Source organism: Manis javanica, chromosome 11, assembly GCF_040802235.1.
Source record: "Manis javanica isolate MJ-LG chromosome 11, MJ_LKY, whole genome shotgun sequence".
Taxonomy (NCBI): Eukaryota; Metazoa; Chordata; class Mammalia; order Pholidota; family Manidae; genus Manis; species Manis javanica.
The window spans coordinates 69314436-69335530 of record NC_133166.1 but is presented as its reverse complement, the minus strand read 5'-3'; the positions used below and the strand labels follow the sequence as shown (position 1 = coordinate 69335530).

The 21095-nt window shown below is 47.2% G+C and overlaps 2 protein-coding genes and 2 long non-coding RNA genes across 10 annotated transcripts in view; 3 read left to right on the top strand and 1 right to left on the bottom strand.

The window, feature by feature from the left end:
* LOC118970647 (uncharacterized) overlaps positions 1-21095 on the top strand; it is a 455888-nt gene that overhangs the window by 58300 nt on the left and 376493 nt on the right. The gene's annotated exons all lie outside the window — the stretch shown is intronic.
* On the top strand, positions 1625-4520 carry IL23A (interleukin 23 subunit alpha). Of its 2 annotated transcripts, none has more exons than XM_037008970.2 (4): positions 1625-3004; positions 3205-3303; positions 3810-3956; positions 4067-4203. In XM_037008970.2, exons 1-4 carry the CDS (start codon positions 2840-2842, stop codon positions 4172-4174), a joined length of 519 nt encoding a protein of 172 aa, XP_036864865.1. In that variant the 5' UTR covers positions 1625-2839; the 3' UTR covers positions 4175-4203. The 2 variants fall into 2 exon arrangements, with proteins under 2 accessions (XP_036864865.1, XP_017524098.1); XM_017668609.3 differs by having other exon boundaries at positions 2477-3004; positions 4063-4520.
* On the bottom strand, positions 5349-18764 carry STAT2 (signal transducer and activator of transcription 2). Of its 6 annotated transcripts, XR_001854389.3 has the most exons (25): positions 18424-18758; positions 16597-16750; positions 16302-16455; positions 15896-15991; positions 15631-15720; positions 15464-15539; positions 14960-15045; positions 14664-14812; positions 11735-11893; positions 11533-11625; positions 11274-11333; positions 10875-10895; positions 10577-10670; positions 10375-10422; positions 10217-10300; positions 9956-10054; positions 9734-9869; positions 9594-9646; positions 9381-9475; positions 8652-8788; positions 8306-8488; positions 8031-8088; positions 6915-7207; positions 6397-6648; positions 5349-5654 (listed from the first exon to the last, which is right to left on the bottom strand). XR_001854389.3 is itself a non-coding variant. In XM_037008971.2 (24 exons), exons 1-24 carry the CDS (start codon positions 18665-18667, stop codon positions 5572-5574), a joined length of 2745 nt encoding a protein of 914 aa, XP_036864866.2. In that variant the 5' UTR covers positions 18668-18762; the 3' UTR covers positions 5349-5571. The 6 variants fall into 6 exon arrangements, 5 of the variants coding, with proteins under 5 accessions (XP_036864866.2, XP_017524107.3, XP_017524108.1 ...); XM_037008971.2 differs by lacking the exon at positions 6397-6648 and having other exon boundaries at positions 18424-18762; XM_017668618.3 differs by having other exon boundaries at positions 5349-6648.
* The window catches only part of LOC140844435 (uncharacterized), a 44194-nt gene continuing 41744 nt past the window's right edge, over positions 18646-21095 (top strand). Inside the window, exon 1 of the long non-coding RNA XR_012122710.1 lies at positions 18646-18781. This is a non-coding gene — a long non-coding RNA (uncharacterized lncRNA). The remainder of the gene's footprint in view (positions 18782-21095) is intronic.

The following is a 21095-nucleotide window of genomic DNA, read 5'->3' as shown; positions in this document are numbered from 1 at the left end:
GCCGCTCCGCCGCCTCCGACCCTGTTGCCCCCGAAACTCGCCGGCACTTCCTATCATTTGCAGGCATGGGAGGAGAAAAAAAGGAAGCGAGAGCCAGGCTCCTAACACTGCCCAAGCATCTGCATCTTCTACAATCTAAAGGCATCCGTCAGAAACTCCCATCTGAGAGTATTTCCCCAGAGGCCCTGGTAACATCCCCCTGGAATAGGACCCTTCAGCTATCAAATTCCCCTGGCTCTCGGAATTGGACATTATCCCTCAGAGGGGTGTGAGCACGGCGGATTGAGACATTTGTCCTCCCGAACTCAACAGATTCAGCGTCACCAGTTATGAGGGATTCTTGGGTCCTGACTCTGCGCTTAAATTGTTTTGGAATGGGGCCAGGTTGTGAGATGTCTCCCAGGGCACTTTAGCCCAGCTTTTAAAGGCCACACAGAGGGCCTTTGGTGGGAGAAATTTGTCATGGAGGGTACAGTTTTAAAGCATTTCTGTCTCTCAGTAAAGGCTGGTAAATAGACTGATAAAAGGACCCCAGAATCTAGACTTCCAGGATTTAGAGGGGTGCTAGACTGTCAGAGGTCATATATCAAGAGAAAAACTCAAGAGGGTCTCTCAAACTCATCTGACTTCACAGGTCCCTAGAATTAAAATCTTGCAAAAAGATGGGTGCTGAGAGACCTAGACAGTTCCTACACTTTGAGAAATTTCCATATTGAGGTCTCAAATTGAGAAAAACTTCACTGATCCATGAGACGTAGAGGGTGGGAGATTGCCAGAGATACCTGGGCTAAATTAGCTACTTTATAAAGGATGCTCAGTGTCCGGGAAAATGCAGTGATTGAGAATGCAAGATCTGAAGCCAGATTGTCTACACTGGAATTCTTGCCACTTAGCTCTGTGATCTTGGGCAAGTAACTTCTCTGCACCTCAGTTTCCTCATCTGTAATATGGAGATAACAGTAGTATCTACCTCATAGATTGTTTTGAGAATTGAATCAATTAATACATGAAAAGTGTTTAGACCAAGGACTTGGCCTACCGTGAGAGTTGGCTATGTTTTAGCCATCAGCTACCTGAGGGAACTTCATCTGAATCCGGAGTAGGGGCATCCGACTGGAAAGACATTCATTCCACTGCTTAGGAGTGTCTTGTGAATGTGATTTGCATAACGGTTGAGGTCCTGCTGACATCAGGGGATCCTTGTAGCCCAGGTCAAGATCTAGCCCTGAAAGCAGTTCTGCCACACAACAGTCCCACAGTCACCCCACCAACCTTGCTTCCTACCCAACTCATGAAACACCAGGAAGTGAAACAAAGCAGCAGAGCCCCATGCCTCCAACTCACTCCATCCGCCAAGGCACCGCTTCCTCCTCCTCCTCTTCCCCTTTCATCTCTTATCCTTTCGGGCTCCCAGAATTGGGACTAGAGGTAGGAAGAGCTTAGGAGACATTATACACCAGTGAAGTAAACTCCACCCCCAAAATACACTGGTTTCCTTACTCAGATCGAATGAATGTAGGGAGAGGCAAACATTTCTCACTTAAACTGAGATAACCTCTCTGATGCTGGAAATGTTTTATCCAAACTAATTTATCAGTCATAATATCTGAATCACAGGTTCCATTGGGCAGTTTTGAAGAGTTCTGAATGCAGGGAGACCTCTATGAAGAATAAATTTATCAGAGCTGAAGGGGAAAACTCTTTGGGGAGGCTTTTGGAGCCATCTGTGTGGTCATCCATGGCCTCATTCTGACGTCTAAATTGTTCTGGGACCCTCCACTGGGGTTGGGGCAGTCCCGGTCCAGACCACCCTGCACTCCCACGCCCAACCTCACCCTCAGCCGTCTCACTGGATGTTGCATCAGGGAGGATGATGAAATCAGTGTCAGTGGAGTTTACCAGTGGATGCAACGGGCTGAAGGACCAGCCTTGGTCCTTGACTCTGTACACCTCCAACTACCCAGAACTCCTGGACTTCCTAGCCTTCAGGTAGTGGTTTGGGGCTGGAATATCTAAACCGGACTCCAAGTCCTTGCTTACACTGGTGTCCCAAAAGAACCATCACTTGAACCCCACAGAAACTGAAACTTAGGGCCACTGAGGTTGAGGAATCAGATGGTTCTTGGTAACAACTTTCTCTGCCTCCAAGAGCCCTCCTGGCCCCCACAGCAAGGCCTAAGTGGCATCCATTCTCCCCCAGTGAAAATAACACTGTGCCCAGAGGAGAAAAAGAAGCCCCCTTATTTTTGAGTGAGGACAGGAGGGGAGAACCAAACTTCATTCCAAACTGAATTTACATCCTATTGGGAGATAAACTAATGCTTCTATTTTGTTTTTTCCTCAGGCAGGAAGAGATAAGGAAATTAGGAAGGGGTGGGGGTGTAGCTTTGAGAGGCAAAAAAATGGGGGAAAGGTTAAACAGGAAGGAACTTGAGACTAAATCATTTAAATATTTGTTACTCCTAACCCCACTCCTCTCCACAGCCATTTCTATTCCTGAAGAGCATTACACAGACATCCCATCCCAGGCCTCCAGCCACAGCAACCACGACTCATTTCCCCTGGAACTGAGGCTGCATACCTGGGCTCTCCAGGGCGGGGATGTTGCTGGGAGGGAAATCCCACCTGCTGTGAGTCACCTGCCAGTAGAAAGGGCGGGTCTTAAAATGCAGGGACCTTAAAAAGACACTCCCAGACACGGGGAGGAAAACAACAGGAAGCAGCTCAGAGACTCAGTGAACAGAGAGGCACAGGACAGAGAGGAGCAGGCTCGGAGCCAGGGGAAGTGGGCAGGGATCCACAGGGCCCTGTGCAGCACAAAGCCGACTGGTAAGAAGCCATGGGGATCCTGGGGAGTAGAGCCCTGCTGCTGGCGCTGCTGGTCTGGCCCGCGCAGGGCCAGACTGTGCCTGAGCATAGTCGCCCCGCCTGGGATCAGTGCCAGCAGCTCTCCCAGAAGCTCTGCACACTGGCCTGGAGTGCACACCCACCAATGGGACACGTGGTGAGTGATGCCCTGGGTCCACAGAAGAGCCTGTCCCTGCTCTCCAAGGCTGCAGGGAGACTGCTCTTGGGGGGAAGCTGGAGGCCTGAAAGCCATCAGAGATGAGAGGGTGGTGGTGGGAGAGTCAGGGCCTGAGTCCAGGTGGGGTTCACAGTACTTGTCTTATTCCTTCACTCTTCCTACCCGCTCCTCCATCCCAGGAACTACCAAGAGAAGGAGATGATGAGACTACAAATGAGGCCCCTCATATCCAGTGTGCGGACGGCTGTGATCCCCAAGGACTCAGGGACAACAGCCAGGTACCATGATGGAGCCACAAGGAAGAGGGGACTGGGGACACAGCTGGGCACCATGGGGAACTGGTAAAAATTCTACCTGTCCTTGAATGTTTGGCCCGCTATGACAGCATACTATAGATTTGGTCTATGGTTATAAGCAACAAGCTTGTTTCTCACTGTTCCAGAGGCTGGAAGTCCAAGTTCAGGTTGCGTGAGGGCCCTTTCCCAGGTCGCAGACTTCTGGTCTCCTCACAGGGTGGAAGGGGCTAGGGAGCTCTGTGGGTCTCTTTTATAACACCACTAATGTCATTCAGAGGACTCCACCCTAATGACCCAGTCACCTCCCCAAGGTCCCAACTCCTGATACCATCACCACAGTGGGGGTCAGGATTTCAACATGAATTCTGTGTGGACACAAACATTCAGACCATGGCAGTGTCTAAGAATGACAAGAACTGGGTTAGACTTCAGTGAGTGTAGTAGGAAAAGGATATCCGTTTACTTTCATCACTTTCTTTTCTCCCAAGTCCTGCTTGCAAAGGATCCACCAGGGCCTGGTCTTTTACGAGAAGTTGCTGGGCTCAGACATTTTCACAGGGGAGCCTACTCTACTCCCTGATGGCCCAGTAGGCCAGCTTCAGGCTTCCTTACTAGGCCTCAGGCAACTCTTGCAGGTATGAACTTGGGGCCTGGAGGATGGGGGCTGGCAGGTGTCAAGAGACAGGGTCTAGGGCATGAAGGATCTAGAGTCCTTTCTGATTATGTCCTGTGTCCTCTCAGCCAGAGGGTCACCACTGGGAAACTGAGCGGACTCCAAGCCCCAGTGCCAGCCAGCCGTGGCAGCGCCTCCTTCTCCGCCTCAAGATCCTTCGCAGCCTGCAGGCCTTTATAGCTGCAGCCACCCGGGTCTTTGCCCATGGAGCAACTCTGAGCCCCTAAGGCTGACAGCTTCAGGATGGCACCCACATCTCCATGGCTCAGCAGTGCCAAGGTGCCATCTATCAGCCCAGGCACCTGTGAGACAAGTGGGCTCATTAATTCTAATGGGACTTGCGTATGTTAAAAAATTACCAGTACTGACTGACTTGTGTTACTGACCTAGGACAAGGTTGAGTATTCATTATTTAAATTTAAAGAGCAAATTTGGGATTATTTATCCTCATTGCAGCAGTTTGGAGAGGATTATTTATTGTATTTATACTGAATTATGCATTTTTTAATAAAGACATATATGTGGACATCTGAGTCTAATTTCTAGGTTTGGTTGGGAAAAAAACAAAATGGAAAAATAGAGCCTAGGGGCTACAATCAGCATCCTTCTACTCTTTTGGCTACAGTGGGGACAAGATACTTAATTCCTTATGACTTCCTGGAATATAGAGTAACTGGGATCTTTTTGGTCTTAATTCCTGTATGGCTAAGCAAACTGAATGGAATTACAAGGGGTTGAGATTAGGAAGCAGCACCTGAAAGTGTGGCCCCTCTCTTGCTGATCTGCTGCTTCCTTCCCTGCTTTCTTGGCCAAGAGTGTATTTGGCCAAAGACAGAAGCCCTGGTCTCTGTCAGAGGAGAAAGGGCATTCCAGGAAGATGAAGGTAAACCCTCCAAATTAATGGTATCCTCCCTTGACATCTCTGGGTTCCTTCAGAGGGTTTGATTACCCAAGGGGAGCTAAAATACCTCTGAAAGGGAGGAGGGGAAGAGGTTGGTGATTATTTCCTTCTCCTTCCTCCAGTCACAGTGCAAGGCATGAGCTTTTGAGTCACACAGACCCAGGTTCGTATTGTGGCTTTTGCCACCCATTGCCACAGCTGAGTGACAATGGGTTAAGTTATATACTTCTCCCCCAGCTCATAGCTCACAGACCAGCTGTGAGAATCTGAGGAACAGGAAATGCTGCTCTAAACATGTAAGAAGTAAGATGAGGGGCATTCGGTGGGGTAGGGGGTAGGTAATGGAAAGATAGGTCATGGTTTGCTGGCCTTGATCATACATGGCCTGCTGGTGTCTTCAAGGACACTGGAGACTTTGTGAGAAGAGAAGTAACAAAGTTCAGATAGAAAGCATTTCCAGGTCAGCACAAAGTTTATTAGCCACTTGTACTCAGAAGGACCTTTCTGAATGGGGCTGTTCCAGGCAAGAAACAGCCACATGTACAGGGCAGCACTTTCGTTTGCATTTCAAATTATACTAGGAGCACAAGTTACAGCAACAGCAGTTGTCCTGGGGTTCCCTGGGAACAGCTAAGGTAGGAGGTTGTCTGCAGTCCCATGGTAAACCTTCAAGGTTCTAAGTTCCAGGAACGTAGTCTGTAGTCTTTACCCAGGTCCATGCCCAAGGAATAGAAGTACTGTTTTTAGGTATATGATACACTGTACAAAAGAAAAGAAATGATATCCTCATAGAGAAATATCTAAGACCCAGGGCTTCTCCTCTGTAAAAATATCAAATCTTGTCTATACTCTACAGAACAATTCCTAAATTCCCAGCAACCCAAACATCCGTGGCCTGCAGGAGTGATGTGTCTCCTAAGCACTGGAGAAATGGAGACAAGGCAGAATAAATTATTGTGCAAGGCTTTACAGGCAAATTAGATTGGTAGGATCACTGTAGGGTTGAAATGGGTGTGGCCAGCTTGGGGGTCAAGGGAGGAGACTGGCAAGAAAAGTCTGGAGGAGATGGGTCTACCTCCTATTCCCTTCCTCAGAAGGGAGTCTCACATGGGGCTGAGGCAGAAAGCTCTCAGTCCCTGCAGGGAAAGAAGAAATTTAGGGGTTGAGGAGTGAGGGGAAGAAGAAAGGAAAAGGGTGTCCTACACACCAGAGAGTGAAATGGAGTCCTATCACATGTCCCCATTCCCCGCTGAGAGCCAATGCCAGTGGGCATGAGGTTAGCCATACCAGCTATTAAAATGTTGAAATCCTTCCATACCAGGAAGAAGCCATGGCCCTGAGACCTCCAAGTACCCCCTAACTGCCCTGGCCTGCCCCAGAAGTCTGCATCTCCAACAGAGAAGCAGCCCCCAGCATCCCAGTTAGAGTCATGGCCAATAGCTGTGCTGATTCACTGGTACCCACAACATGCTTTCACCTCCCACCCCAAATCAGAATTAACCTGGTTTAGAAAGGGCCCGTGCACAATTTCCCATCCTTGGCAAGCAACATCCTTAGGTGGGGGGAAAGAGGGCCACAAGATTATGGAAAGAACAAAGGGTATGTAGTTCTTAGTAGTCAGAAGGAATCAAGGGCCCATCCGTGTAGAAATGGCTGGGGTGGAAGACGTAAGCCTCCTCCGTAGTGTTCTGGCCAGCCAACAGTGGGTCACCATTTGTCATGATTTCTTCAATCTTCATACTGTTTCTGAAGACTAGGTAACCAGAGGAAGAAGTCAGGCTCTGATCTTAGGCAAGGAATTCCCAACCCAGCAAAGCCAATGAGGGAGGATGACAACAGACCCTGGATGGGGCCTGAGGGAGCACTGAGGCAGGCACGGGGAGGCATGTACATTTCCTAATGCAACGATCACTAGGGAATGAACCGCTCTCCAGTGAGGAGCTTTTCTGTCATGGGTGAGGGAGGGGAGCTGGGAAAGGGATTACATCCCCTCTTCCCTAGCCCCATCTCATCACTTACTTTTCATTTCTTCAGTGTTCAAATGTCTCAGATCATGGGGCAAATCTGGCTCTGGCTCTGGCTGTGCTATAGGCCCTAAAACAGGCTCCAGCTTCAATTCTGATCCCAGATCTGGCTTGGCTACTCTCTGTGATGCCACACTTAGTGTGGGGTCCGGCAGGGGCTCCAGCGCTGGCCCCAGATCCAGCCCTGCCTCTAGCAGTGGCTCCAACTCCAGCCCCGGCTCCGGCTCTGATAACCCCACTTCTGGCTCCAGCTTAAGCTCCAGGGGCTGTTGCAGCTCGTCCACCTGTCTGGACACCGCACCACAGACAAGGGGCAAGGCTCAGCTGTTAGGGGAAGTGGGGAAAGACAGAGCAAGCAGGTCCCTCTGCACTAAGCAGGCAACAGAACAGGGGGCTTAAGAGCCTGGGCTTTGGAGTCTGGCTTGCCCGAATTTGAATCCTACCACTTATTAGCTGGATGACCTTAGTCAAGTTACTTAACCTCCTTGAGCCTCAGGTTTATCGGCCTCAGCTTAAAATGGGAATAACAATACCTAAAAATACTTGAGAGGAAGTAGGATGGTTAAAAGCAGGGCTTTGGCATCGGAGGCCTGGATCACTTATTAGCCACGTACCTTAGGCACGCTACTTCCCGGCACTAAACCTCAGTTTGCTCAGCTGAAAACAGTAGTAACAGTGTTTGCCTCACAGGACTAGTATGAAGATTAAATAAATGAGAAAATGAACATAAAGCATTTAGCTGCTCAGTGCCTGACATGTAAAAAGGTTTCATTAAATATGGCTGTTATTTTCTTGGATGGGTTCTTACAAAGATTAAATGAAAAAAAAAGTTCCACAAAAATCTAGTACCATGCTTAGTGTTAAGTACATACTCATGAACATCAGTAATGTTAATAATATGATAATGATTTGACTTATTATCAGGGAACCCCTGGGAAGACAAAACCCTGGGCAGCAGAAATAGAGCAGAGACTAGAAGAGCAGGAAAACACCTCGAGGGCTGCACATGTGGGTCAGGAGGAGAGAAGGCCAGAGAGGTGAAATGAGGCAAAGTGGGCAAATCTGCCTCACTGCATCAGCCAAGGAGGGTTAGGGAGAGTTCGTATCTCACCTGTTAGAGACCACAATGAGCTTATGCTTTAGGTATTTCCTTCGTTCCTGGAGATTCACTGTGGGAGACAGACACAGGACGTGGGCACACAGGAGTGGACACACAGCCTCAGGGTCCCTGAGTGCAGTCCCCTCGTCCCGATTCTCATGTCTCTCTGCTGACTGGAAGTGTCCCTCCCTGGGTATCAGCGTTCCCATGTTTGGAAGGAAGGAGCTGGATCTGTGGGTGCCTTAGAATCCCCAGATTCTAGCAGTGAAGGTGTCAATGACTCTCACCTTTCTCTTGGCAGTAGTGCCCAAAAGCCTCGTCCCGGGGTGTTCGGGGGTAGAGGAAGACCAGTGGGTTCTCAGGTATGTTCTCCTCAGTGAGCAGCTGGTAGTGGCAAATGATTTTGGTCAGCGGGAGTGACTGCAACACCTCCTTGGTGAAGGGCTGCACAGAGTAGATGAGCACTTTATCTGGAGAGTGGATGTAGGAACAGGCAGATCTGAGGGAAGAGGCTGGGCCTAAGGGCTCCCCACCCTGGCTGTCCAGTACCAAAGCAGCCAAGGGGTTCAGAATGGAGCCAGGGAAGCCAAGGGCAGAAAGGGGAGGCTATGGGAACAGGGTGGAGCAGCTGACCATCATCCTGGTGTTCCACCCAGGAACAGGTAATGCCCCCTTCCAATGTTTCACTGAAGCGCAGCAGGAAGGTGCCAGAGATGGTCTTCTTCAGCAGCCGACGCTCCTGGCTCCGGCTAACAAAGCCCATGATGTGTCTAAGCACAGAAAGCAGCTATGAGGCCCTCCTGCCCTCCTGCCCCATGGCCCCTAGGCACCCTTGCATGTGGAGAGCACCAGCTTCTGGTCCTGGTTCTGCTCTTTACAGATCGCTTCACTTTACTGACAGTATCTACCTCCCAGGGCTGGAAGAGGCATGAGGATTCAGTAAGGTGACAGAAATGAAAAGGTACAGTGCTGTACACATGGGCTAGCAGTGGTGGAAGGTGCATAGGCCAGGGGTCAGACGGGCCTGGGATCGAATCCCAACTGTGCCCCTCGGGGAAGTTCTTTAACCTCTCTGAGCCTTAGTTTCCTCACTTGAGAGTGAACACCCATCATCAGGGTGGCTGTAGGAATTACATGAGAAAACCCACAAAAGCTCTGAAACACAGCAGCTGCTTAACAAATGCTGGCTAGGACTGTTACCGCTAATGTGAGGAGTGCGACCTTGCTCCAGCTCTTGTTCTGTTTCCCGCTTTGCCACATGAGGGTGCACAGATCCACTCTCAAGCCCAGAAAGGCAGTTGGGCCTGGGGGAGCAGTCAGTGGGGGTGGGGTAGGGCTGGGGGAGGCTGACCAAGGCCTCACCCATCATTCCAAAGATCCTTCAGGTGGTCATGCACCAGGTCCAGAATCTTGTCCAGCCATGTCCAGAATGGCAGCCTGCCAGGGGGACTCTCTTGCTGCAGGAGGAATAGAAAGCCAAGTGATCTGGAACTGCCCTCCCCAATCCCCACCTGAGGGTAAGGGCTACTGTTTGCACTGGGGGCTAGATCCAGTGGCACAGGATGCAGGAGTTACCTTAGTGAAGTTGGACCAGGACAGCAGTGCATCCTCAGTCCCAGAGTTCTGCCCTGTGGACACACAGACAGTTCAGATGATGGAAGGAGGTAGGGCCAGGGAGACTAAGGTGGGGAAAGGCTGAGAGAAAAGGTCTGTACCAAATAGCTTGTCTCTCAGCATGCTCAGCTGGTCTGTGTCAAGGCCTCGGCCAATGTGGGAGGAGAACTGCCAACTGAGAGCAGGGCCCAGCAAGCTCCAGGGGGCCCTGGGGGGGCTGGAGAAGAACTGCTGGTTCTGCAGGGGACAGAGGAGTATAGGGGCTCAGAGGCAGTGGCCTCACACCCCTCCCACCACCTTCACTTGTTGGCCCCACCTCCTACCTGGGGGTTGGAGCTGAGCAGATTGAACCACAGAACTGAGGCCCAGGCAACTGAGAGTTGGTTCATATTAGAAATAATTACCACAGGGAGGGTGTCCACCTGGGGAAGAGACAGGAGTCACAAGGTGGGATGTGGAGTTTCTAGCTGCAGACATCTGGTAGGGGCAAGAGGTAATACCCCACCCTCAGAGGCTTCTGCTTAACCCCTTTATGCCTTCTCCATCATCTGCTGCACGTTTCCCTGCTCTCCACTGTCACTCACTTTCAGCTCCTGCTTCAGACCCTGGTAGGTGTATTTGACTGTGAAGCTGATAATGTGCAGTTCCTCTGTCACCCCCAGCAGCCCCTGCACAGCAGAAGACACGGGTCAGAGAGCCCTTTGGCAAGTCCCTCTTGCCCCTGCCTTCTGTCCAGGCTCACCTTATTGCTGCCCTTTCCTGAACCACCTGAACGTTGCTCCACCAGAGTCTGCAAATGGATGGGAAAGAGACACAATGCCACAGTAGGGTCCCCAAGGTCCACTTAAGGACCCCAGAGTGAGAACCCATCTTGCCCTCAAGTTCCCAAGGCCTGGGAACCTCCCCTGGCCTGTTCCATTGGACTAGAAGCTTAAGCTTCTTACCAGGTAGCCGAAGTCCCAAATTAAGCCCTGACTCTGCCCCTTCTCGGGGGTTAAAGTTTTCTGGTTTGAGGTCAGAATGTTGAACTTCCGGAAGCTATACCAGGAGGACAAAGATATACAGAGGACAGGAGCAGAGTTACTCTAAAAACTCAGCAGGAAACAAAGTCCAGTTCGTGTCAGACCACCCTTCTCCCTCTGCCCGAACACCCGTATCAGCCTCCTCCCAGTCTGGGTCCCTTTGTGGTAATGCAGGTCAAGCTCTGCACAGATGTTTCCAGCATCCTGGTCAGGTACCTACCCTTGTAATGGAGGAGGATTCCTGGAGAGAAATAGAAAAAAATCATTGGGAAGCAAAACTGTAGAAGTTAGGACTTTGGCCTTTGGGATCAGTCAGATCTGAGTTCCAACCCAAATCTATAGCTCACTAGCTAATCTCTCTGAGCTGGCTTCATCATTTGAATGGTGTGTTGATAATACCGAACTCTGAGATTCCTATGACAATTAAATGAATATGTGACAAGTTGAATGCCACAGAGTTAAGTGTCAACAAGGGGATGAGTTACTATTTCTGAGGTAGAAATGGGAGGGGGATGAGCACAGCCCCGAGGCCCTATTAGGAAAAGTGTGTGTCTCCTCCACCCGACCAGCCCAGGCCCTGGCTACCCCTTGGTCCCGCCCTTCACCTGCCTCAACCTACCTGTCAATGCAGACTTCTGCAGTCAGTGACTCATTGCCTTCCTGGAGTCTCACCAGCAGCCTGGAAGGGAGGCAGATGGGGGACAGTGGTCAATCTCAGTCTTCTGGATAGACCAGATGTTTGAGAAAGGTAAGAGATCAGAAGCAGTAGGTGGATTGAAGGGAAAAGAGGAGGCCAAGGGTGGGAAGGTCAGTAAAATCAGAAAGTGAACAAGGCTGGGGCTAGAAAAGGAAGGATCGGGGAACTCTGAAATGCCAACCTTGTTTGGACAGTGAATTTGCTCCCCGTCTTGAGGATAAGGGGTCGATGGGGAGTTTGGGGCATGGAGGGCTGGGTTTCTACCACAAAGGCACTGGGGAGAGAGATGCGGAGAGAATATATATAGTTCAGTCTCTGTAAGAACGGGTCCCCGTGTTCCTTTCCTCTGCCTTCCCTAAAAGGTCATTCCCCAGCCTCCAGACCTGTGGAGCAGCCGCTGCAGCAGCTCTGTGACCTGGGCCTTTCGCAGGTCCACCCCCTTGGTCAGAGGGTCGTTCTGATAGCTAACCAGGCAACTCAGTCCCTTCAGCTCCTTCAGCAACTGCCGCAGGTGAAACAACAGCTTTGCTCCAGCTGTGAACCTGGGTGACAGAATTCAAGGGAGAGAGAATCAGTGAGCTTCACAGAGTCTCCAAACAAGCTAAGACTTCCTTTATGTGGCGAGTCAGAAACCAACTGAGACAAAAAAGGAACCCAGGAAGCATGTGCAGGATTATGCAACATGATTCATGGTCCAAGAAGTGAAAACCAAAGCCACTTGCACATATAAAACTGGTAAAAGACTAATTAACATAATAAAGCTGACTTTCACATGATGCTTGGTAGGTACTATTTATTCTAAGTGCCTTACACACATTAATGCATTTAATCCTCACAACCACCTTATGAGGCAGGTACTTTCATCACTCCCACTTTACAGATGGTAAAACTGAGATTCAGGGACTCCCTCAAGGTCATGCAACTACAATGAAGTTGTATGCAATGTAGGCAGTCTTCTGCACAATCCATACCTTCAGCTTCTATGGTTTGTCTCTACAGTAAAAAATAATAACAGAAAACACTCATTCACTACATATCAACAAAAAGATTGGGATAGCAGTTTAGAACCATTTTTTTAAAAGCCTCAAAAAATGTACACAAAATTTGCAGAAATCCATTTCTAAGATATGTCTAAGAAAATAATCAGAAAAATGTGCAAGGAAGTTCATGGCTTTGTTATTTGGAAGAGAAAAATTAGAAAAAGTTGGTATTAGGTATATGAATGATGGCAGTCACATCATGGAATACTACACAACCATTAAAAATAATGATATAGGCTCAAATTAACACAGAAAATTCAGTATCCAAAGATAACAAATTTCTTAAAATTACAAGATAGTACATATATGATGAGATCCTACAAGATAGTACATATATGATGAGATCCTGCTTCTATTTAAAGTAAATGAATTTGTTTATATGCATAGGGAAAATCTGAAGAAAATGTATTCAAAAGCACTAACCAAAGCCACTTGCACATATAAAACTAGTAAAAGACTAATTAACATAATAAAGCTGACTTTCACATGATGCTTGGTAGGTACTATTTATTCTAAGTGCCTTACACACATTAATGCATAGGTTACTCCTGCATGACCAAATCATGAAGACAGGTGGTTTTTACTTCATTTTCTCTTTTGTTCTGAATTTTTCTCAAATGATATATACATTATATTTATAATCAGAAAAAGCAATAAAGCTCTATTAAAAACAATGAAACAAAAGATCAACAATAACAATAACACCACAAACAAGAAAAGGTATACACTTTAACCAAGGAATACCACTTCTAAGAATTAATATTATAGAAATAATTAGGGATGTAAATGAAGATGTAGCTATGAGGACATTTACTGCAGCACTGTTTAAAAGAGCAAATCATTCATAGGTCTAGTTTGCCAACCCCTACACGTAATGATGGATGCGTTTGCAACTGCAATTTAAATACTGATCCTGTACCCTAAGCCTTATAAACTATTTTCAATTTATCTGAATAGTTGTGCTACATTTTTAATAGTCTGAATTATAATGAATTTTGTCATGAGAAAATATTTAAAAGTTATTTTTCAAGTATATTGAATGACACAGTTATTTTTTTCCATATCTCAATAAAATTAATATAAATAAAGAGCTTACTGGAAAAAACAGCAAGAAATTAAAAACAACCTAAGTGCCCCCAAACAGGAGTTCATTAATTAAGTTACCTCCATATAGGGAACTATAATGCGGCCATTAAAGGAACATGAGTAAATATACTGCTAAGTTAAAAAAACCCAAAATCCAACAGGTATCAAAACAGTATGAAGACTATGATTCAATTTTTGTTTAATAATATTAAACTATGTCTGGGTAGTAAGATATTAGGTAATTTCCTTTTTCTCTCTCTCTTTCTTTGTATTATATTCATTGCAGAAAAAAAAAAAAAGAAAACATATTTCTTGCTCTCTTTTGCATGAACTCGCCAGCAGAAATGGGGCCCTATGGTGTGCTGGCTGCTGCCATACCTCTACCCAAAGGGAAGGCGGTGGGCCCCAGCGCCCTGCCCCAGCTTTGCACAGCAGCCTGCATGCCCCTGATCTTCACAGGCTGGTCCACAGCACTACAGTGGGGTTTTACGATGGCCACTGGTGTATTATCCTTGGATAAAGCATGAGAGCTCTGGAAGTCCAGGCAGGGGCAGTGCCCCATCAGAGACTGGGCACCAACCTGGTGACTGAAGAGCTAAGGCTTGCTATTTACCCTCCAGACATGCTGTTGAGGTAGCTAAGCTGCCTAGGTAACGTTCCTTCCACATCTGCAGGCTGTGACAAGAAGTAAAGAGCCATGCCCCTTCTCCCTGGCTGCTGGGGATTTAGCTGACACCAAGGACATCCTCTATCTGTGCTGGTCAGATCCAAGGAGTCTACATCTTTCCTGCATTAACCTGTGTGAGAAACTGTCAACTTACTGGGGATGGGGGAGAAACTGCCTAGAAACACAAGTACTTGATTTTGTCAAAAGGTTTCCAATAAAATATTTTAAAATGAAACAAAACAAAAATAGAAAATATATTTCTTGGATGACTAAAGAGGAAGGAGAAACCAGATTGTGGATCAAATCCATTATTTTCACCAAAGCAAAGCCTGGCTTTGGGCTCCCTGGGTGGTGAGAATGAAGAGCCTAGTGTAGCTGCAGTCAGACCCAGGAGCTAGGATCATTCTGGGGAGCAGACACTAAGGAGAGCAGCTCCTATTGCATTACAACTTACAAAGCACAGAGAGATGGCTAGGAGTAGGACTTGGGCAAGAATGAGGGTGGGGAAGTGCCTCTCACCACTTCTCCAGCTGTTCCAACCCAACGTCCAGGGGGGCTCCAATGCAGGCTTTCTTCTGCTGGACTTTCCACTCCTCTAACCTGGGCAGCAGGAGCTCAATCAGGGTGGTTAGTCGGCCAAGCAGTGCTTTGGTGGCATCCAGGACCTCCTAGTAAAGACGTAAGGTGAGTGCTGAGTACTTCTTCCCACCCCTCCCCACCATGTAACTGAGGAAAAAGAGACAGAGAAGCCAAGGCTAAGGGCTCAGGGCTCCCAGATGCCTCATGTTCCCTAGTTCCCTGCTGCCCACTCCCACCTTTCTCCTTTTGTCCAGTTCATTGAGAGTCTCCTGCAGAAGCTGCTGCTGTTTGGTCTGACGGGGGTCCAAAGAGGGTGTCCTCACTGGATGATAGGAGCAGGCATGAGACAAGCAGTCAGACCCAGGGCCCCTCCCTGCTCCTTCCTGACCAGGACCTCACCCAGAGTCAGGAGGGGGAATTTTTGAAGGGAAAACAGGAGGAACCAAGCAAAGCACAAGGCCCCCTGGGCCCTTGGGCAAATTCTGAATGGTCAAGCTTGAGTCAGAAGTCCACTCAGTCTGCTAAGGCAGTTTACCATGCATCTCCTCTGACATTCCCTAGCTGTCCCTCAGCCACACCTCTGGCCTGACCTCTGCCACATACCCTGGTACATCCAGCCTTGTGTGGCAGCAGGACCACAGATAGTGAGGTGCAGCCAAAGGTGATTACTGCTTTCTGGCTTTGCCCTTGGCCTCCTAGCAGGCACCTGTGTTCCTTCCACCCCTCAGCATGCCTCTTACCTGGGGTCTGGGTCTTATACCGGAAGGAGAAGATGTCTTGCTGGTCTTTCAGTTGGCAGATGGATTTCACCAGCTTCTGTAGAGGGGATGAGACCCATATGAGGCTGCTTCTGTGGGAGGAAGCAGGTGGAGCCCTGTCCACCTGGACTCTCGCCACATCTACTAACCTCCATCATAGCCCTTAATTCTAGGATCCGGGATTCAATCTCATGCTGCTGGCTCTCCACAGGTGCTTTGAGGGCTGGCTCTCCTTGCTCCTGAAATAAGAGACTCTTGAGCACATTTCATTTCTCACCTTTTATCTCTGAACTCCAGGACTGAAACTATACCACAGGATGTGGGGATCTTGGCTCTTAGACGAATTTCCTGAGTCCTTTCCACTGTCCTTCTCTACCCCAGGAACTTGCAACGTCACTACCAAATTGTTCTCACCGACTGAGCCCTCTGAGCCTGGATCAGAATTCTTTTTTCTTCCAGAAGGAGATTAAAGATCATCTCAGCCAGTTGTGTAGGGCCCTGTGGAAAGGCCTGCAGTGGGAAGAGACAGGACGGATTGAACCCAACTGCCTTCAGTGACCTACGCCCCAGCCCCTCCCCACCAGTGACTCCAGTACCCCCTTCCTCCTTGAGCCTTGGCTGTTCCCCTTTTCACCGCCGGTACCCCAAGCCCTAGCCTTTTCACGACAGGGTCATCTGGACTCTGCCAGTGATCCCCCAAGTCTCCCTTTCTGCCTGTCCGTCCCCCTTTGCACCTCCAGGTCCTGTTCCACACCCTAAACTGTACTCGTTCACCCTCAGCGTTCATTCTCACTTTGTCATTCCTGGCTCCTCCAAGTACCTGGATGTCCCGATAGAACTTTCGTAAGTTGTGCTGTAGCAACAGGCATTCAGGGTCCTGGCTGCAGTGGCCACATTCATAGTTGAGTTGGTCCAAGAAATGGAAGAAGAGCATGTTGGCCTTGGAGTTATCATTGCCCAGTGCTGCTTCCTGCCTGGGGTCAGAAATGACAAGGATCAGTACTCTCTTGAGGCCTTCCAACCCCTTCCATCCCTCGGTGTCTCCAGGATCCTGGCAGCTCAAAAAGAAAACCTTGATCTCATCCCTCCCACCCTCAGCTTCCTGAAGGCCTCACCAGTTCTGGTCTTCAATCCAGATGGCTAAGTACTGTCGAATGTCCACTGGCAGAAGGCTATTTGAATAGAGCTGGTGCAGCTGATCCTGAAATGGGCTGTCAAGATTCTGTAGCATCTCCCACTGAGCCATCTGGGGGATGAGTCTGAAGGAACCTGTTTCCCAATTAGAAATTTTGCTGGACTAAATCATCCATAGCCCTATGACTGCTTGTTATCACAATTAAAAAAATTTTTTAATTATACAGGTAAGAAGAAATATAGAAAATAAAGTCTACATTGACTCCACTCCCAGGCTTGGTCTCTTCCCCTTCTCTCCAGAAGTAGCCCATACTATCAGTCTGGTACATATTCTTTCATGGAGCACTAGGTAAGAGCTCTAACATGGGGGCCTTTTTGTTTTAATGTTATTTTCAAATATATGCCAAAGTAGCATGAATACAATACAGTAGAAGGATTGCCCATGTACCCATAATCACACTTCAAAAAACAATATTTCCACTATCTTTGTTTCATCTATCTCCCCAATGAATTTATTATAAACTTAGTTCTTTATCTTTGTTATTTGTTTATGCATTAAAAGATCAGTGTGAGGATTAAAGATGGCAGCGTGAGTGTATATCAATGATACCTTAATAAAAAAAAAAGATCAGTGTGGATCTTAAGTATTCATTCCAGCATTATCTATGCTGGTCTCAAAGTTTTATCAGAGACTGAAATCTTGGAGATAAGATACACCTTATGAACTCCTTTCCATGGGAGGAAGGAGGAGCACCATTCTAGAAGATGCTTAAATACTGTGCCAAGGGGTCACTCAATTCCTAAGATTGTGACACTTTTACGAGCTCTGTCAATCTCTGGTTTTTCATGTAGATTATCAACTTTGTGAGCTCATAAATTTCATTCAAAACTGGTTTCTGCCTGTCACTAAGCAGGCTAGATGGAGAATCTTTCTCCCTACCTTTCCCCGCCCACTGTTAGATTCAGGAAATCAAAACTTAATTCTTGCAGCCTGAGCCTTAACAGAAAAAAAAACGCCCATCTGTGGACTAAAAAAGGTCACATGATTTTGTTACAACTCAAAGAAAAATGTCTGGGGTAGAGATTCTTTTTCACCAGTATGAATAATCATGAGCTGCGTTTCTACCTCGGGGAAGAAGGAACAGGAAGGAAAGGACTGAGCAGAGGCTCCTATTTTTCATTTTACCTCTTTAAACAGTGCTTGATTTTTTAAAAACTATCTTCCTGTATTGCTTATAAAAAGCAAGCGAAGAGGCCGCAGTTCTCAAGGAACTAATCAGATGGTGTTAAAAGAGCAGGTGGTAATAAACCGTGAGGTTTACTTGAAAACGTCAAACAAAGCAAGAACAAACCCGGTCTTCGCAAACGAACTGCAAATACTTGAGGGCTGTAAATGCTTAAGTTTTTCTCCAGTTGTCCCTCACTTTCCCGAGCACATATTGTGTGCTCAGTAAGCTTTGCTGAAATGAAGCGCGTTTTGTAGGTGACCTTTCGCAAATCGTTTCACCTTTCTCTATATTTCCAACAAATAAGGTTGTTAAATTAAACATTTTTTTGGGGGTGGGGGGATTGATAAAAAACAACAGCCTAGTAGCCAAAAGCGTTGGCTGAGACACGGAACCAGCAACCGTATTTCGGGTCTTGGAGGCTGCAGGGAAGTTTTGGGAGGTGGAGGGCGTTAGGGTTGGGGACTAGCTGGACAGGGGGAGAAGATCTAGGAAGCAGAGAGGGCTACAACCCCTACTTAACTTGGGGACACAGACTAGGGCCTCCGGGGCCCGCCGCCCTTCCCAGAGAGGGACTCGCACCTCCACCAGGACCGAGCGCCCTCGCGGGCCCGTACCTGACCGCGGTTTCAGGTACCCGCTGCTCCAGCGGCTCAGTCCCAGGCTTAGGATTTCCGGGGGCGCTGCGCCCGCTGCCCCGCCCTCGGCAGCCTCCTCTCACAGGCTGTGAGCTCATTGGCGCTGCTACAACTCTTTCCGACCCCGGGGCGGGGCGAGCAGGGCAGAGGTCGCACTCCCGGCACCGGCGACTGGCGGGAAGGAGCATGGCGTCACCGCGCCGCGCCGGCGAAAGGTGGAGTCCAATCAACGGAAGTGCCCGAACGGAAGAGCTGATTTCCGAGAATTTGAGCGGCCACCGGATCGAGACCCCCCGGGAGAGGTGAGGACGCTGCGGGCCCAGAGGAAGAGGCGGGGCAGGGTTTCGTCGTTGTGGGACAGGAAGGGGAAGGCTAAGGTAATAAAATATAGTAGCCATTTTTTTGATGGATTTGGGCTAAGCACCTTAGGTTCACTGTTTTGTTTTTTTTTTAATTCAGTGACTCTCTTTTTTTATTTTTCCCTTTCAATATTTATTTATTTTATTTTTATTCTGCTATTATTAATGTACAATTACATGAACAACGTTATGGTTACGAGAATCCCCCTATTATCAAGTCCCCACCACATATCCCTTTACGGTCACTGTCCATCAGCATAGTAAAATGCTATAGAATCACTACTTGTCTTCTCTGTGTTTTACTGCCTTCCCCGTGTCCTCCCCCCCACATTATACGTGCTAATCGTGATGCCCCCTTTTCCCCCTTATCCCTCACTTCCAACCCATCCTCCCCAATCCCCTTCCCTTTGGTAACTTACTCTATTCTTGGGTTCTGTGAGTCTGATGCTGTTTTGTTCCTTCAGTTTTTGCTTTGTTCTTATACCCCAAATATGAGTGAAATCATTTGATACTTGTCTTTCTCCACCTGGCTTATTTCACTGAACATAATACCCTCTAGTTCCATCCATGTTGTTGCAAATGGTAGGATTTGTTATCTTCTTATGGCTGAGTAATATTCCATTGTGTATATATATGTACCACATCTTCTTTATCCATTCATCTACTGATGGACACTTAGGTTGCTTCCATTTCTTGGCTATTGTAAATAGTGCTGCGATAAACATAGGGGTACATCTGTCTTTTTCAAAGTGGGCTGCTGTATTCTTAGGGTTAGTTCCTAGGAGTGGAATTCCTGGGTCAAATGGTATTTCTATTTTGAGCTTTTTGAGGAACTTCCATATTGCTTTCCACAATGATTGAACTAATTTACATTCCCACCAGCAGTGTAGGAGGATTCCCCTTTCTCCACAACCTCACCAACATTTGTTGTTCTTTGACTTTTGGATGGTGGCAATCCTTACTGGTGTGAGGTGATATCTCTTTGTGGTTTTGATTTGCATTTCTCTGATGATTAGCGATGTGGAGCATCTTTTCATGTGTCTGTTGGCCATCTGACTTTCTTCTTTGGAGAACTGTCTGTTCAGCTCCTCTACCCATTTTTTAATTGGATTATTTGCTTTTTGTTTTTTGAGGTGCGTGAGCTCTTTATATATTTTGGATGTCAACCCTTTATCAGGTCTGTCATTTATGAATATATTCTCCCATACTGTAGGATACCTTTTTGTTCTATTGATGGTGTCCTTTGCTGTACAGAAGCTTTTTAGCTTGATATAGCCCCACTTGTTCATTTTTGCCTTTGTTTCCCTTGTCTTGGGAGATATGTTCATGAAGAAGTCACTCATGTTTATGTCCAAGAGATTTTTGCCTATGTTTTCTTCCAAGAGTTTTATGGTTTCATGACTTACATTCAGGTCTTTGATCCATTTCGAATTTACTTTTGTGTATGGGGTTAGACAGTGATCCAGTTTCATTCTCCTACATGTAGCTGTCCAGTTTTGCCATCAACAACTTTTGTAGAGGCTGTCATTTCCCCATTGTATGTCCATGGCTCATTTATTGTATATTAATTGACCTTATATATTTGGGTTAATGTCTGGAGTCTTTTCTGTTCCACTGGTCTGTGGCTCTGTTCTTGTGCCAGTACCAAATTGTTTTGATTACTGTGGCTTTGTTTTAGAGCTTGAAGTTGGGGAGCAAGATCCCCCCCACTTTATTTTTCCTTCTCAGGATTGCTTTGGCTATTTGGGGTCTTTGGTGTTTCCATATGAATTTTTGAACTATTTGATTCAGTTCATTGAAGAATGCTGTTGGTAATTTGACAGGGATTGCATCAAATCTGTATATTGCTTTGGGCAGGATGGCCATTTTGACGACATTAATTATTCCTAGCCAAGAGCATGGGATGAGTTTCTGTTTGTTAGTGTCCTCTTTAATTTCTTTTAAGAGTGTCTTATAGTTTTCAGGATATAGGTCTTTCAATACCTTGGTTAGGTTTATTCCTATGTATTTTATTCTTTTTGATGCAATTGTGAATGGAATTGTTTTCCTGATTTCTCTTTCTAGTAGTTAATTGTTAGTGTATAGGAAAGCCACAGGTTTCTGTGTATTAATTTTGAATCCTGCAACTTTGCTGAATTCCGATATTAGTTCTGGTAGTTTTGGAGTGGAGTTCTTAGGGTTTTTTTTATGTACAATACCATGTCATCTGCAAACAGTGACAGTTTAACTTCTTCCTTGCCTATCTGGATGCCTTTTA

What these genes read in the sequence shown, in the direction of transcription:
- IL23A (XM_017668609.3), top strand. Translation starts at nt 2,840, where the DNA reads ATGGGGATCCTGGGGAGTAGAGCCCTGCTGCTGGCGCTGCTGGTCTGG. An exon ending in ACCCACCAATGGGACACGTG is followed by an intron (nt 3,005 to 3,204) that starts GTGAGTGATGCC and finishes CCTCCATCCCAG; the next exon opens with GAACTACCAAGAGAAGGAGA. An exon ending in GCCTCAGGCAACTCTTGCAG is followed by an intron (nt 3,957 to 4,062) that starts GTATGAACTTGG and finishes GTGTCCTCTCAG; the next exon opens with CCAGAGGGTCACCACTGGGA.
- STAT2 (XM_017668618.3), bottom strand. Translation starts at nt 18,667, where the DNA reads ATGCTCCTTCCCGCCAGTCGCCGGTGCCGGGAGTGCGACCTCTGCCCT. An exon ending in TTTGGGACTTCGGCTACCTG is followed by an intron (nt 10,423 to 10,576) that starts GTAAGAAGCTTA and finishes ATCCATTTGCAG; the next exon opens with ACTCTGGTGGAGCAACGTTC. An exon ending in CCTGGTCCAACTTCACTAAG is followed by an intron (nt 9,476 to 9,593) that starts GTAACTCCTGCA and finishes TTCCTCCTGCAG; the next exon opens with CAAGAGAGTCCCCCTGGCAG.